Below are 17,592 nucleotides of genomic sequence, written 5' to 3'. Positions count from 1 at the left end.
GAAAGCCCACGTGCAGCAACGAAGACCCAACACAGCCAAAAAAAAATAATAAATTTAAAAAAAAAAACAAACTCAACAATCACCAGCATTCCCTGTTCCTAAGAAGGCAGCATCATTCCATAAATGCCCAGTCAGAGAAAATGGTTAATACTTGAACTTCCTAAAGTAGAGAAAGAAGCTACAACACTCCTTTAAACAACAGAGAAAAAAATGAGGTATTTAACTGTTTGTTCTCAAATGTTCTCTTCTGGTTTAAAACCACTTGTTCTCAAAGACGTGTTTGAAAAGTAAAGATTCCCTGTACTTTCTCCCAAATACTGGAATACAAAAAGAATTTTTAAAAAATTGATTTTTTTCCATGCATATTCTTTTCTTTACACGCTCCCCAAAATACTAGCTGTAAAAGGCTGGATTTACACAGCTGTTTTATAAAGCCATCGACACTTTAATAAAAGTCCAAAATACACGTTTTAATTTTTTTCCCAAATAACAAGTGATCGTTTGTCTTGTTTGCGCGTGTGAACAAAGGCTGTGTAGCCACAGTTGTCTGGCTTCTCTGTAATTTTAGGCCCAAGACTCAGCAGACGCTGATTAACCAATCCCTCTACCATATGTGCAGAGAGAGCCGGCCAGCCTCCCTCTCGGCAGGGAAAATTGGCATCCATCTTTGGTTCACATGGAGATGTCCTTCTCATCTAGAGCCACGCTGGCGCGATGCAACTTCCATGGCCTGAAATACCTTTTGCTGGCTTCATGGCGAGCTGCATGTGCATGATAAGAATGCATTATTTATAAGACCGCTGTTAGTAATGAGCTATTATACTAATGGCTCGTCATGTTTGGAATTTGATTCAAATGGCATGGATCACACATTCTGATGAAAATGAGAAAAACACGTTTCACCATTAGGAACAAAGATTTCACGTTCTCCAATTCTGCAACCTGTTATATTCCCATCTTTCATCTCGGGACTGTGACAATTCACAAAAGTTAAGAACGATCGACTCAACAGAGCGAGGACGTATTGTGGAGTGTCTGCTTTTTCCTTCGGGTTTCTTTGGGATGACTGTTCCGATTTGAGAAACACTGTTCTTAAATATGAATTTGTAGGAGTATTCAAATGCATCTTTGTGTGTGTGTGTGTGTGTGTGTGTGTGTGTGTGTGTGTTTTCTGGAAAAATAAATTGATTTGATGGACTTTTTTTTCTTGTACAGTGAAAAGGCACTGATTGCTGGCTGCTGTCTGTCTTCCAGGTAACCAATACTTTCTACCACAAAGGTGCCTGTAATTATCTCACATTGGAGAGCAAACTGGGAGTTTGTTGTCGTCCTTGGTTTTCCCTGAGGATCCCTATGATGATGCATAAGGCTCAGGTCGCTATAAACCACGTGTGCAGTGGCCACACCTTCACAAGCAGGACCATTCATAGGCCCGTATGCACTGCATCGTTCATGCTTCCATCTAAAAAGCCCTACGTCACCCGCCCCTTCTGGGTGCCCTCATCGTGACCACTTCCAGCTCTGATCCTTCCTGCCTGATGTCAAAGGCATGGCTGCGCTGGCAGGCTCTGCCCCAGTGCCTCCTCGGACCGCTACTGCCCATGCCACAGATGCTGCCAAGGCAGACGCTCTGCCCATCTGTCTCTAGGAGCTGCCCTTGGCCTCCAACCGCCCTGCCCTGAAATCGCAGTTTGGAGTAAACACCAGATGTCAAGGTCAGCCAGGATAAAGTTATGAAAAGCAACTTGCAGCAAAGTGATGACTCAGAACTCCACCAAAGTTGCGATTAAGTCAAAGAAAGTGCTCGCAGTTAAAAACCTTTAGTTGAGGGACCCCCAACGGTGCAGACATGGCTCTCAGGGCATCCACATCCATGGCCTGTGACTGCCATGGACGGGTTTGGGAAGGGACAGGCTTGGTGTACTATGTCCCGTTATCTCTGGTCACCTAAAAGTATAGTGTGCTGGTTAATGCCTAATTGGCATTGTAGGGAAAAGCTTAATTGTAACACTTGCCAATTTCTGTGGTGTAAATATTCCCGTTGCAGCCCATTGTAAGCTCTTGGTGTGATGTCACTGAGTAGAGAATTGGGAGAAGATGCACAGTAGCTGTAGTTACAGTATTTCCACTCTGCAGAGACCACAGATATAAATGATCCCAAGAGGACAAATAAGAGTAAAACAATTAAAAAGTAATGAATTTTGAGGATTTATTAATTTTGTTTTTAGTATAATTTACTACACTGTTAGTTGATATAACTTAATTTTTGACAATGGCCGTGTTTAACAAGCAGCTTGCCAGTTCCTAAAGATTTAGCAACTGGCTCTCGTGAGCCAAGGTGAGCGAGCTCCAGCACACTGCTGCCAAAAGGCAGGTCTGAGGAAGCCCAGGTCGTTGGGAGGAGGGTCCTGGCAGGTAGGTGGTAGGGTGGTGACTGCACTGATCTTGAACCCAAAAAGGCTTAAGACACCTGCGGGTGTCTTAAGGGCTTGGTGAAGACCAGAGTTTCACTCCCAGATCCTAGGCTGGTTTGCTCACTGTTGACAGGTCCTATTCCTGCCCTTCCATTTAAGGTTGAGGCCCGTGGTCACATCTCCGTGGGACATGCAATCTCTGATGTCTGAGGCAGCACGGCCTCTCAGAGATCAGGCTGGACTCTGTTTGTGTCTTTGGAGACACCAAAGGATCCCTGCGGGGTTGGGACTGCAATTTTCAGCCTACAACTTTCCTCTGATATTTACACACGCTGAAAGTTTGTAACACATGACAAGAGAGGGAAGGAACTGAGGGAAGAGGTCACTGCAGCTGCTCTTCACAAGAACTAACTCAAGAGATTTGGGTTCAAACTCGCACCTTGAAACTAAAGAATTAAAAGCCTTCTCCAGAGTGAGGTCAGCATCATGGTGGTAAAAGACATCCCTTATTTTTGTCCCCTGCTCAACAGCAAATATTCGGCATCCATCCATGAACAAAAGTGCCTCTGAAGGAGCCGTGGGATCCAGCGCCATCCACCAAGGGGCCTGGGAGGAGCCTTGCCCACCTTTGCATCAGGAAATAGGCAGACAGACCTCGGTCACAGCTGTGGACCCTGCAGAGGCCGCTGAACTGGCTCTAGCCTCTCTCAGCCTCAGTCCAGGAACCCCTGAGCACAGTGACTTAGACGATCACTCATGGATGAGAGAGCCTTTGATGAAGTTCAGGTTTCCCGAGGAGAAGTTTCAGCTCCACTGGAGCAAAAAAATACCAGTTTGGATGCCCTGGAGTGGGTAAGACAAACAGTCTGCCTTTCCCCACAACACCCGTCCTCCAAGGCAGCACAGCTTAGGGCCAAGAATTATCCCCCTAATTTATCCCGTGACAGGTTAAGAGGGAGACTGTGTAAGTGAGCACCTGGCTTCCCTAGCTATGCAGGATGCTGCCAGAGGGGCTCATTTCTCTCTTGCCAGATCCAGAGTACTATATTGGGAGCTCACGACTGGGACAGCAGCAGGTAGGACCCCCAGAGGACATTACCAGGCATCATGGATTCTATCAAGAAGCCCACCCACGAGCTACTGGGAATATTCCACCCATGGATCCTGCCAGCCTGCCCACGAGCACCCCCAGTGCTCCACGTGCCTTACGCACACACCAGCCCACCTTGTGGCAGCTCCCTGTGTGTACTCCTAATGGTGCCATGAGCAGACTTTGGCAGATGGCTAAGGAGCATATGGAGAAAGTCAGCCCAATCTGTGGGCCAGGAAGAGACCACAAATTTGAGCTGTAGTGCCACCTTTGGGAATGCAGAAGCACTCGACCTGGTGCTTTGCAGGGTCCAGAGAAGACACAGAAGCTTAAGAATTCTGCCACAGGAGAGAGCAAGAAGCATGGAGCAGGCATACCCATAGAAGGTCTGAGGAAGCCTCAGAGTCTCCAGCAGAGCTGAGAGAAGTTATTTCTCCTCCAAAGACCAGAGGAGGTGACTGAGATTCAAATGTGAAGACAGCAATGCAAAACTCAATGACCATGAAAAATCAAGGAAGTATGACACCACCAAAGGGTCACAGTAATCTTCTGGTAACTGAACCCAAAGACAAGAGTAAATGGTAAATCTCCAATTTACCAGATAAAGAATTCAAAATAGCTGTGTTAAGGAGACTCAGTGAGCTACAAGAAAACAAAGACAATTCAACAAAATCAGGAAAACAGCACACAAACAAAATGAGAAGTTGAACAAAGAGAGCGAAACCATAAAAAGAACCAACCAGAAATTCTGGAGCTGAAGAATCAACAAATGACGTGAAAATGCAACAGAGAGCATCAACAGCAGACTTGATCAATCAGAAGAAAGAATCAATGAGACTGAATACGGGAACTTTAAACGTATCAAGTCAGAGGAGAACTTAGTAAAAAGAATGAAAAGGGTCATAGGATGGTATCCTATGATTTATAGGATACCATCCAAAGGACCAATTTGTGAATCACCAGAGTTCCAAACTGAGAAGAGAGGGAGAAGGGGGCAGAGAGTTTATTTAAAGAGATAATGGCCAAGAACATCCCAAATCTGGGGAGAGATATAGATATCCAAGTTCATGAAGCTCATTGGTCACCACATAAAATCAACTTAATGAGATCCTCTCTCAGCTCAGTGCTTTGTGACCACATAGAGGGGTGGGATAGGGAGGGTGGGAGGGAGGGAGACGCAAGAGGGAGGAGATATGGGGACATATGTATATGTATAACTGATTCACTTTGTTATAAAGCAGAAACTAACACACCATTGTAAAGCAATTATACTCCAATAAAGATGTTAAAAAAAGAGATCCTCTCAAAGACACATTATAATAAAACTCAAAAATCAAAGACAAGAGGAGAATCTTAAAAGCAGTGGGAGAAAAACATCTTGGGACTTACAAGGTAACCCCCCATAACACCGTCAGCAGATTTCTCAGCAGAAACCTTACAGGCCAGGAGTTAGCAGGATGATATATTCAAAGCGCTGAGAGAAAAAAACTGCTAACCAAGAATACTTTACTCAGCAAAGCTGTCCCTCAGAAATTAAGGAGAAAGACTTTCCGAGACAGACAAAAGCTGAGGAAATTCATCACGACTAGACCTGCCCTCCGAGAAATGCTTAAAGGAGTTCTTCAAGATGAAATGAAAGGATGCTAATTAATAACATGAAAATATAGAAAAATATACAACACAATAGTAAAGGTAAGCATACAGTCAAGTTCAGGATATCCTAAAACTTTAATATGGTGAAGCATTAACCATGTAACTCTAATGTAGGTATTAAAGGACAAGAATTTTAATATTTTAATAACTATAGCTACAATAATTTAGTAATGAATATGTAATATAAAAAGAGATAAATTGTGACATTAAAAACATAACAGGGGAAGTAAAAGGGTAAAATTTTTGTGTGCAATTGAAATTAAGTCTTTAGTGTAAAATAGACTGTTATATCCGTAAGACGTTTTATGTAAGCCTCAATGGTAACCACACAGCAAACATCTACAGTAGATTCACAAAAGATAAAGAAAAAGGAATCAAAGCATCTCGTTACAGAAAATCATCAATTCATAAAGGAAGGCAGCAAGAAAGGAATAAAGGAACAAGGGTACTACAAAACAGCCAGAACACAATAAGGTGGCATTAGTAAGTCCTTACCTATAATTACTCTAAATGTAAATGAATTTTATTCTCCAATCAAAATATACAGAGTGGCTAGATGGATAAAAAGCAAGACCCAACAATACACTGCCTACAAGAGACTCAATTCCGCTTTAACGACACATATAGGTTCGAAGTGAAGAGATGGAAAAAATATTCCATGCAAGTGGAAACAGAAAGAGAACAGGGGTAGCTATGCTTATACCAGACAAAACCGACTAAGCCAAAAACACTAACAAGAGACAAAGAAGGTTATTATATAATGATAAAGGAGTCAATTCATCAAGAAGATATAACAATCATAAATATATATACAGTCAACATTGGAGCGCCTAAATATATTAAGCAAATACTAACAGATATAAAGGGAGAAATAGACAACAGTACAATAATAGCAGGGGACTTCAACACCTTACTTGCAACAATGGATAGACCATCCAGAGGGAAAATGAACAAGAATACGTTAGACTTGGTTCATACTTTAGATAAAATCAACCTAACAGACGTGTACAGAACATCCCATTCAAGAGCAGCAGAGTACAAATGCTTCTCAAGAACACATGGAACATTTTCCATGATACAGCATATGATAGATCACAAAATGAGTCTTAGCAAATTTAAGAAGATTTAAATCATACCAAGTATTTTTCCCAACTACAGTGGTATTAAACTAGAAATCACTAACAGGAGGAAAGCTGGAAAATTCACAGTATGTGGAAATTTTAAAATACACTCCTGAAAGACCAAGAGGTCAAAAAAGAAACAAAAGGGAATCAAAAAATATCTTGAAACAAGCAAAAATGGAAATACAATAAACCAATTTGGGGATGCTGCAAAAGCAGTTCTAAGAGGTAAGTTTATAGTGGTAAATGCCTACATTGAGAAAAAAGAAAGATCTCAATAAACAACCTAACTGTATGCCTCAAAGATCTAGAAAAAGAAGAACAAATTAAGCCCAAAGTTAGCAGAAGGAAGAAAATAACAAAGATCAGAGCAGAAATAAATGAAATAGAGACCAGAAAAATAATAGAAAAACTAAGAGCTGTTTTTTTAAAAGGTAAACAAAATTGACAACCTGTTAGCTAGACTAAGAAAAAGAGAGAAGACTGAAATAAAATCAGAAAGGAAAGAGTAGACATTACAACTGATGCCATAAATACAAAGGGCAAAAGATTACTAAGAAAAATTATATACCCAAAAATTGGATAACCTAGAAGAAACAGATAAATTCCTAGAAATAGACAAGCTACCTAGACCGAATTATGAAGAAATAGAAAATATCGACAGACAAATAACAAGTAAGAAGATTGAATCAGTAATCAAAAACTTCCCAATAAAGAAAAGCCCAGGATCAGAGGGTTTCACTGGTGAATTCTAGCGAACATTTAAGGAAGAATTAATGCCAATCCTTCTTGAACTCCTCCAGAAAATTAAGGAGGAGGGATCATTCCTATCTCATTTTATAAGGTAAGCATTACCCTGATATCAAAGCCAAATAAGAACATTACAAGAAAAGAAAACTACAGATAAATATCCCTAATAAATACAGATGCAAAAATTCTCAACAAAATATTGATATTAGCAAACTGAATTCAACAGCACACTGAAAGGATCATACACCATGATCAAGCAGTACTTATCCCTGGGATGCAAGGAGGTTCGATACATGCAAATCAATAAATGTGATACACCACATTAATAGAGTGAAAGATTAAAATCATACGATCATCTCAATAGATGTAGAAAAAGCATTTGACAAAATATAACATCCTTTCATGACTAAAATGCTCAACAAATTGGGTATAGAAGAAACATACTTCAACATAACAAAGGCCAATAATAACAAGCCCACAGCTATCATCATACTCAATGGTTCAAGATTGAAAGCTTTTCCTCCAATCAGGAACAAGATGAGGGTGTTCACTCTCGCCATTCCTCTTCACCAAAGTACTAGAATCCTAGCCAGAGAAATCAGGCAAGGAAAAGAAATAAACTGCATCCAAATCGGAAAGGAACATGCAAAACTGTCTTTGTTTGTAGATGATATGATCTACATATCATACAGAAATCCTAGAGACTCTACCTAAACACTGTTAAAACTAATCAACAAATTCAGTAAGGTTGTAGGACGCAAAATCAACACACAGAAATCAGTTGCACTTCTATACACTAGAAATACAATCTCTGAAAAAGAAATACCGAAAACAGTCCCATTCACAATAGCATCAAAAACAATAAAATACCTAGGAATAAATTTAACTAAGGAGGTGAAAGATCTGTACGCTGAAAACTACAAGACTCTGATGAAAGAAAATGAAGAAGACAGAAATAGAAAAATACCCTGTGTTCATGGACCAGAAGAATTATATGCTGTCAAAATGTCCATACTGCTCAAAGCCATCCACAGATTCAATTAATCCCTATCAAAATTCCAAAGGCATTTTCATGGAACCAGAAAAAAAAATCATAAAATTTGTATGGAACAACAAAAGGCCCCCAAAAGCCAAAGCAACACTGAGAAAGAAAAACAAAGCCAGAGGCATCACACTTCTGATTTCAAGCAATATTACAAAGCTATGGTAATCAAAACAGTACATGGGGGCTTCCCTGGTGACTCAGTGGTTGAGAATCCACCTGCCAATGCAGGGGACACGGGTTCAATCCCTGGTCTGGGAAGATCCCACATGCCGCGGAGCAACTAAGCCCGTGAGCCACAACTACTGAGCCTGCGCTCTAGAGCCCACGAGCCACAACTTCTGAGCCCACGTGCCACAATTGCTGAAGTCCACGTGCCTAGAACCCATGCTCCGCAACAAGAGAAGCCACCACAATGAGAAGCCTGCACACCGCAATGAAGAGTAGCCCCTGCTCACCGCAACTAGAGGAAGCCCGCACACAGCAATGAAGACCCAACGCAGCCAAAAATAAATAAATTAAAAATAAATTTAAAAAAAAGTACACTACTGGAATAACAGACACATAGACCAATGTAACAGAATACAGAGTCCAGAAATAAACTCCCACATTTACAGTCAACTAAAATTTGACAAGGGAGCCGAGAAGACTCAATGGAGAAAGGGTAGTCTCTTCAATAAATGGTGCTGGGAAAACGAGATAATCATACGGTGAAGAATGAAATTGTACCCTTATCTTATGCCACTGACAAAAATGAACTGGAAATGGATTAAATACTTAAACATAAGACCTGAAACTATAAAAGTCCTACAAGAAAACATAGGGGAAAGCTTCTTGACATTAGTCTTGGCAACAATTTTTTTGATATAACACCGAAAGCACAAGCAACAAAAGCAAAAATTAGTGAGACTATATCAAACAGAAAAACTTCTACACAGCAAAAGACACAACAAAATGAAAAGGCAACCTACAGAATGGGAGAAAATATTTGCAAATCATATATCTGATAAGAGGTTAATATCCAAAATATACAAAGAACCCATACAACTCAATAGCAAAAAACCACACAACCCAATTTTAAAATGGGCAGAGGAACTAAATAGACATTTTTCTAAGAAGACATCCAAATGGCCAACAGGTACATGAAAAGATGCTCAATATCACTAATCATCAGGGACATGCAAATCAAAATCACAATAAGATTATCACCTCACACCTATTAGAATGGCCACCATCAAAAGACAAGAAATGGGGCCTCCCTGGTGGTTCAGTGGTTAAGACTCTGAGCTCCCAATGCAGGGGGTGCAGGTTCTATCCCTGGTTGGGGAACTAAGATCCCACGTGGTGCACAGTGCGGCCAAAAACAAACAAAAAAAAAACCCACCAAAGACAAGAGATAACAAGTGTTAGCAAGGATGCAGGGAACTCTTGTGCACTGTTGGTGGGGATGTAAATTAGTGCAGACACTATGGAAAACAACATGGAGGTTCCTCAAAAAATTGAAAATAGAACCACCATATGATTCAGCAATTCCACTTCTGGGTATATATCCAAAGGAAATGAAAACAGGGTATTGAAAAGATCTCTGCACTCCCATGTTTACTGCAGTATTATACACAATAGGCAAGACATGGAAACAACCTAAGTGGCCATCAACAGATGAACGGATAAAGAAGATGTGGTATGTATGTATGTATGTACATATGTATGTATACATATATATGTGCGCATATATGTAATGGATATTATTCAGCCATGAGAAAGAAGGAAATCCTGCCATTTGTGACAACAAGGATGGACCCTGAGGATATTACATTAAGTGAAATAGGTCAGACAGAGAAAAACAAATACTGTATGATACTGCTTTTATGTAGAATCTAAAAGGGTTGAACTCAAAGAAACAGAGAGTTGAATGGTGGCTATGAGGGGTTAGGTGCAGGGCAAAGGGGAGGTGTTGATCAAAGGATACAAATTTCCAGTTATAAGATGAATACGTTCTGGGGATCTAATGTACAGTGTGTTGATTATAGCTAATAATACTCTCTGATATACCTGGAAGTTGTTAAGATAGTAGACTTTAAATGTTTTCACCACAAAAGAAAGTGGTAATTATGTGACATGATGGAGATGTTAGCTAATGCTATGGCGGTGATCATTTTGCAATATATAAGTGTGTCAAACTAACGCATTGTCCACCTTAATCTTATAAAATGTTATATGTCAATTATATCTCAATAAAGCTGGAAAAATAAATAAATAAAGGCCTTCTCCAAAAAACAAAGACCTGACAAAACTGAATAGGTACAGTTGCGTCATTAAAAGCCCTTATTTGGGTCTGTATGAATCATTTTAATTATCAGCAGTTTTTGTTTCATGGAGTAAGACATGGTTTTTCAAAATGGTGCAGCTGGGCCCAAGTATTTCCTGACCCTTCCTTCTGTCACCAGCGTGGAGCTAAAGGTCAAATGACAATATTTGAAAGCAAGTCCTTAAAAGACAATGCAGAAACCTAAATATGAAAGAATAAAAATGTAGCTGAAATGTAGAAGAAACAGCTATCATGGACTAGTATATCAGAATCTAATTTTCAGGGCCAGTCCTCACCTTAAGAAACTAACGCCCACGTATATTTAAATTAATCCTGTTCTTCACCTGATGTGTTTTCCATCATGTAGATAAATGTTTTACCACCTCGGCTGCACACTGGAATTATGTGGGGAGCTTTTTAAATATACTGATGTGCTCTACCCCAAAAGATTCTTTCATTGGTCTCAGTGCATCCTGGCAACAGAAATTTTTTCTGAGATAGAATTCACCTACTGAAACCAAGGGTAATCATCAGTTAAATCCATCACACCTGGAGCCCACCATCATGATCAAGCTCGCTTTAACTGTTGCTACCAAAGACTGGCATATCCTCCAAGGGGCACATAGCCCAAACGATAAGATGTTTGCCCGAGTTGTTTTTCAGGAACTTGGAATCAGCTGCATCTAGTTCGAGCTGGAGCCTGTTAAGACTGGGCATCTGGAAGGATCTCGTAAGACCTGAAAACCTAAAGTGGGAACCCTGGGGAGGTGGGTGATGGCACAGCTGGGAGGAGGGCCGGGCACACCACCTAGAAGGAGGAAGGGAGGCAGCTCCCGGGATGGTCAGCAAACCGGGACCAGGGCTGCTCACTTCTGTCATCCCTCTCCCTCAGTGGGCCCCCAGGTGGTTTATCACGCACCTCACATACGATGGCATGATTCTCTTCATCTTGGGCCTCTATGAGTTCAGCCAGGAAGTATTCGCCATAAGTCTCCTTCAGGATGGTGTCATGGTGCAGGAATATTGGCACGAGGTCGTCGTGATCTTCCACCCTGTTTACCGGAAAGGCTTAAATTCAGTGCTGGTTCCTCTGCTTGCTCCTGCCACCCTGTTCTAAATGCCAGGGATAGAGCAACACGCCCACGAAATGAACTTACATTCTAATGGGGGGAACAGACAACAAAAATGTAACACACAAATCACCGGGAACATTTCAAAGAGTGGTAAGTTGCTTTGGGATGGAGAGTGATGGGGTCAGGGAGTGACACTTGAGTGAGACCTGAGTGGAGACGGGGAGGAAGCTGTGTCGAGAATTGGAGGTGGGATGTCCCAGGCAGAGGGGACACGCTCGGCCCTGCTGGGCGTGGACTGCAGGGCAGCATCGCTCACGAGCCAGTGGACAGCAAGGTGGGCACAGCACCTCCCAAAAGTGCTCCAAGGAGCACTGCTTCTATGATATTGCTCCCAGCAGCCCTTCCTCCCCTTAGAAGAAATCCACTGTCTAAAAACACTTTTCTGCTATAGTGTCCCTCATGGATCGTCACAGTTATAAAGACTCTGGGAATTACTAAGGTAAAGAATATTTAAGCTTGTTTATGCATTCCTCCCAACAGGCCCATGGTACCCTTTACTCCTAAAATGTCTCTCTACTTCCATGGAGGGGGAGATGCTGGCTTGAAGGTAACGAAGCTCTGCTCACCATCTTGGGCACGTCTACCTCAAGCCTCCTTCTCAGGACCTCTACCGTGACCTCGACCACCAGTGTGCGTGGGGAGAGGAAGACCCAAGAACCAGGTTTACAGCAGCATGAGGATGCTGGTCCTTGGTCTCCATTTTGCTGCCATATTCCACATTCCTTTCTTCTTTTTAGCAGATTTGTGATTAAGTCTACTCTATTTTACCTGTCTGGGATGTTCTTATACATTCTCCTGGTCCTTTTCTTTTAAAATGTTCCATGTTCATATTATATTTTTCTAGTGTAACTGATTTAGCTACTACCTTTATCCTCCCTCCCCCTTATTTCATTACTCTGACATCTTCATTATCCCACTTTATCTTCCAATATGTTCTCTTTGATGTTAATAGCAGCTCCATCTAATGAGTGACAAAGACTCTGTGACCAGACCCTAGCCTAGTACACCCTGAGCCTCTTTTCCACTAGGCCTGAAAAGACATGAACAAACACTAATAGTTCCTAACAGCTCAAGGCCACATCCCTAGAAGGACCTGAGACCCCCTTAAAGTGCCTGCCTGAGAAAGCTCAGGGCTGCCAGAAGTATAGTTCCTGTTTGTTCCAGTGACACCTGAGGATAAGGCCCCATCTCCCAGCCTCTTTGGGAGGGCAGGAGCCTAATTTCCACCAGGGCTAGTGAGTGACTCAGATGGGTCTCACAGGGACCTACCCTGCCTTCCCATTTTTTGTAATTTGTCACTTCCCTGACTCTACTGAGACCCTGCTCACTCCCCACCCAGCTCCCTCATTTTCTCTTTATTTTATTTAATTTTATTTATTTATTTATGTTTTATTTATGTTTTATTTTCCCTCCTTTTCTCTTCAAAAGGCCCAGTCACCGTGGAGCAACTAAGCCCGTGAGCCACAACTGCTGAGCCCGCATGCCACAACTACTGAAGACCGTGCACCACAACTACTGAAGCCCACACGCTGCAACAAAGAGTAGCCCCCACTCGACGCAACTAGAGAAAGCCGGCATGAAGCAATGAAGACCCAATGCAGCCAAAAATACATAAATTAAAATTAAAAAGAAAAAAAGGCCCAGTCACCTCTGTACAAATCAGAGTTCAGTCCACCCTGGATGTTTCCCCCTATCGCAACAGTTATTACGGATTAAAATCTGTCCTTACCAGCATCCAGCTTTGTCGACCTTTGACATCTGCACACCCTGGAGCCCACAGCCCAGGGGCAACAGTGACAGCCAACATGGATGGGGCCCTACCGCACGCACTGACAGCGCTGGGGTGCTGTCGCTCGGCCTGTTTGCAGGTGCGGACGTGTGGCCCAAGGGGGCGCCTCTGGGGAGTGACCCCCACTCCACGCTGGCAACTCCCAGCCCTCTAATCAGCCTCTGCCTCTCCTGGTTGAGAAATTGGCCCGGTCCCCTCGCTGCTGAGCCTTGGTGTCTCACCTGCACAAGGGCAGGTACGAGGAGAGCGGGAGGGTACAGTGTGGGGACGCCCTCAAGGTCACTCTCGGGCAGGCAGTCAGCCCCTGGCAGCATCTGCTGTGGGAAACTTCACAGTCCCCCCACCATCTGATATGCTCCGAAACCCCCATCAGCTGCCTCCACCTGAGAGCCCCGGACCTCAGCTGGAAGGGCCGAGAAGGCCCCAGTGCATTCCAGAAACCCCTCATTTCCCCGCAAAACCACCCTCAAAAAGGTGCTGCTAATGGAGATGGCTTTTCTCTGTAAAAAGAGTCCTGGACGATATTGGTTAAGAAAAAACAAAACAAGAAGATTCTAGGAGAGAACAGCCAACAAATCTACTTTCAAATATCCTGCCAAAAAGTAAAGTCCACATCAGTATTTATTAACAGAGATAATTATTTTAAATTATGTGAAAGTAATTCAATATCCTAATCTTCTTAAGTGGATCAAGACAGCTATCACTGTGTACCATGGGCTTTTATCTATATGATGGACACAAAAATACTACTTTGTGGTATAAAAATCAGGAATAAAGGTTCAGAGAGACCCGGGGCCGAAGCCTAATCATGAGCCCTCGGCAGCCCGTGGACAAAGTGATCCATAATCACACCTCAACACTTACTCTTCTGGAAATAAGAAGAAAACATCCACATCGTGGAGCTCTGAAGAGTCTCTCCCTTCAGCCCTTCCCCAAAACGGATAAAGAGGAACTTGTTCTAAGAAACGCATTCCTTGGGGTGATCGATGATTTATGATCTTGCATCAGCCCCGGTGCTAATGATAAAGTACGACATCAGCCTCGCAGAGTCTCAAATGGCATATGACAAAGTCCAGCCCCATGGAAACAGACATCCTGGCTACTGAAAACAATTCATTCAGTAAAATGTTTGAATTTGAGCACTGCCTGCCGCTCGGATAGGAGAGCCACAGCTTCCTGTGGAGCCGCTGGGCACTGCAGGGCCACGTGCCCAGCACTTCCGTGACCCCCAGAGTTTAGGTGGTGATGATTATGAAGGTCAGGGTTGACCAACACAAAGTACAATGAGGCTGACACCGCTGAATAAGGATCAGCCTTCCTTTGGAGCTTCCAGCCAGCACGTGCTTGGAGAAGGCGACCACATGCGTGTTAATGGAATTGATTATAGACTATTTTATTTTAACTTGTTTGGAGGAAACAAAAGGTCTATCCCATAGAAACGGGTTTGATCATCCAGGCCCTTAAATGTCCACTAAACTCTGAAAACCATGCTAGTGAAAATGGGGCGGGATCCAAAGCTGAAGAAAATCAACAGCCTCTCAGGACACCTCACTTGGGGCTTGGGTGTCCTGTAAACCCAGGAGAAGGCAAGGTGAAGGATGACAGGGCCCTGGTGGCTGTCGCTGGCTTCCTCAGAGGTGGGGAGAAGGGAGAACAAACTCACTCACCACTTCACTACATCAGTGAACGGGGCTTTCAAGGAGCAGCACAATGCCAGACCCCAGGGCACTTGCCCGGCCGGCTGGCACTGTCCCGTGGTGGCAGGTGGACCTCTCAGCATCCGGACCACTCTTCTGTAGCATCACAAGCCTAGAGGAGAACCTATAGGTGGCTTCCCTGGATGCGGGAGGTGTGCGTTGTTTCCTTGCCAGCAAAGAAACCACTGCGAACTCACAGATGGTAAGTTCCTGCTTAGGGGCCGTAAGGACGGCCGCAGCCCATCATTGCGTTCAGAATACTGGCATGGCCTCCTCTCTCCTGTCTGATGGCAACTTCCACAACCAGAGAGGATCCGAATTTCATTAGCTAGACTTAAAAATGTACCATTGGAAAAGTGATTCTGATATTTAAATGCCATAAATATTGTATTTATTTAAGCCTGAGAGAGTGTGTATATATGTGTGCATGTTCTTTAAGAAATCAATGAATAGCTGCAGCCGACCCCACCCGCTGCACTGCGCACCCTAGCAGTCAGTGGGTGAGCTGGGAGCCGCAGAAGTCACCACGGGGAGGCGGGGTGGGGGCAGCATGGCAGCCTCGTTATGGCTCCGTGGAGCCGCCGGCAGCAACCAGCAGTGGCCAGCCTTGCAGCAGTGTGTTCTAGGTCAGTGGTTTCTAAGACTCAAGTTGGATTCACTGGAGTAGGGAACATGGGGAATCCAATGGCAAAAAATCTCATGAAACATGTCTATCCACTCATTATTTATGATGTGTTCCCTGATGCATGCAAAGAGTTTCTAGATGCACGTGAACAGGTAGTGTCTTCCCCAGCAGATGTAGCTGAAAAAGCTGACAGAATTATCACAGTGTTGCCCACCAGCATCAATGCGATAGAAGCTTATTGCCCACCAGCATCAATGCGATAGAAGCTTATTCTGGAGCAAATGGAATTCTAAAGAAAGTGAAGCAAGGCTCACTGTTAATAGATTCCAGCACTATTGATCCTATGGTTTTGAAAGAACTGGCCAAAGAAGTTGAGAAAATGGGAGCAGTTTTCACGGATGCCCGTTTCTGGTGGTGTGGGAGCTGCTCGGTCTGCGAACCTCACGTTTATGGTGGGAGGAGTCGCAGACGAATTTGCTGCTGCTGCCCAACAGCTGCTGAGATGCGTGGGCTCCCATGCAGCGTGTTGTGGAGCTGCTGGGAGTGGGCAGGCTGCAAAGATCTGCAACAACTTGCTGTTAGCTTAGTATGACCGGAACTGCTGAAGCTATGAATCTGGGAATCAGGTTGGGGCTTGACCCAAAACTCCTGGCTAAAATCCTAAATATGAGCTCAGGACGATGTTGGTCAAGTGACACTTATAATCCTGTACCTGGGGTGACAGATGGAGTTCCCTCGGCTGATAACTATCAGGGTGGATTCGGAACAACACTCATGGCTAAGGATCTGGGATTAACACAAGACTCTGCTACCAGCACGAACAGCTCAATCCTTCTGGGCACTCAGGCCCATCAGATCTACAGGATGATATGCGTGAAGGGCTACTCCAAAAAAGACTTCCCATCCGTGTTCCAGTTTCTACGAGAGGAGGAGACGTTCTGAGTTTGCCCTTTGGCTGTGGACGCTGTTGGAAACCACACTCTATCTTGAAGCCCCTTATAGCTCACTCCACAAGTAAATGGGCTTAATCAAAGGTCACCTGTCTGCTTTTGATTGTCTAGGTCACAGTAAACCCTGGGATTTTTCACCCATATTTATTTAACTGCTTATTCTTTTTATCTATTTAGCAAGGACATATTATCTGAATTTGTGGTTTTTTCTGCAAGCCACTGATGGTCTTTGCTAGCTAGCTGATTGACCTTTTCCAAAAGTTTGATTCCTGAGCACTGTCAGCTAAAGCGCTGCCTACTCCAATCAGGATATTACTTACTCCACTTTACAAATAAAAGCAAGTTTTTTTCCCACAGGATAAAACCTATCCTGGAGGAAAGAAAAGAAATCGGTGTGAGGAAAGGAGTTAGAGAAAGGGGAAGTATAGTGAATTACTCCTTGTGTCCCTCAGAAAGTTTGTCCTGTTAACCCAGTGGTGGTATTTGTGCATTGTGAGGTTACCGGTTCACTTTCCAGGAGCTGATAAGGCGAGAACTCCTTGCTGCATGCTATGTAATCTGGACTCTGTTACATTACCCTGGTGTGCCCCTCTTGTAACAACTCCCAATACTCAGTAAACTTATTTTTTATATTTTTGTACATTTGTACAGTACATTCTTACTACATAACTTTTGACTTCAAAAGAATAACATCTTTAGAACTGTTTCAGAGCCAACGATGATATGTGCTTTACATAATTATTATATTATCCTAAATATAACCATATTATTTTGAATTCAAATAAATTTCTATGTTGATAAAAAAATCAATGAATAAAGAAAAATTCAGAGAATCCAGTTTAGTGGTAGCGCTAAAAAGTGCAATGTATTTGGCATAAACCAACCCTTACCACGAACAGTTTCAACTTGGGGTTGGAGAACCTACAGTGGGCCCAGCTAAGCAACTAGATTTTTCTTCTTATTCAGCTGTGTGAAACAAAGCACCTTTTTCTTTCCAAGATCTCTTGTGACCTCTAGTGG

At 43.0% G+C, this 17,592-nt stretch overlaps 1 protein-coding gene and 1 pseudogene across 2 annotated transcripts in view; one reads left to right on the top strand and one right to left on the bottom strand.

Annotated features, from left to right (window-relative positions):
* CFAP61 (cilia and flagella associated protein 61) overlaps positions 1 to 17,592 on the bottom strand; it is a gene marked incomplete at both ends in the record, with an annotated part of 251,678 nt that overhangs the window by 215,319 nt on the left and 18,767 nt on the right. Inside the window, one exon of the mRNA XM_082857551.1 lies at positions 11,298 to 11,430. Within this exon, the coding sequence (XP_082713677.1) occupies positions 11,298 to 11,430 (133 nt within the window). The remainder of the gene's footprint in view (positions 1 to 11,297; positions 11,431 to 17,592) is intronic.
* On the top strand, positions 15,562 to 16,564 carry LOC309972896 (3-hydroxyisobutyrate dehydrogenase, mitochondrial-like; annotated as a pseudogene). The gene has a single exon. The product of its transcript is annotated as a 3-hydroxyisobutyrate dehydrogenase, mitochondrial-like (transcript).

Source organism: Leucopleurus acutus (genome assembly GCF_964270905.1).
Source record: "Leucopleurus acutus genome assembly, chromosome: 16".
In the NCBI taxonomy this organism is placed as follows: Eukaryota; Metazoa; Chordata; class Mammalia; order Artiodactyla; family Delphinidae; genus Leucopleurus; species Leucopleurus acutus.
This window is presented reverse-complemented; position numbering and strand designations above follow the sequence as displayed.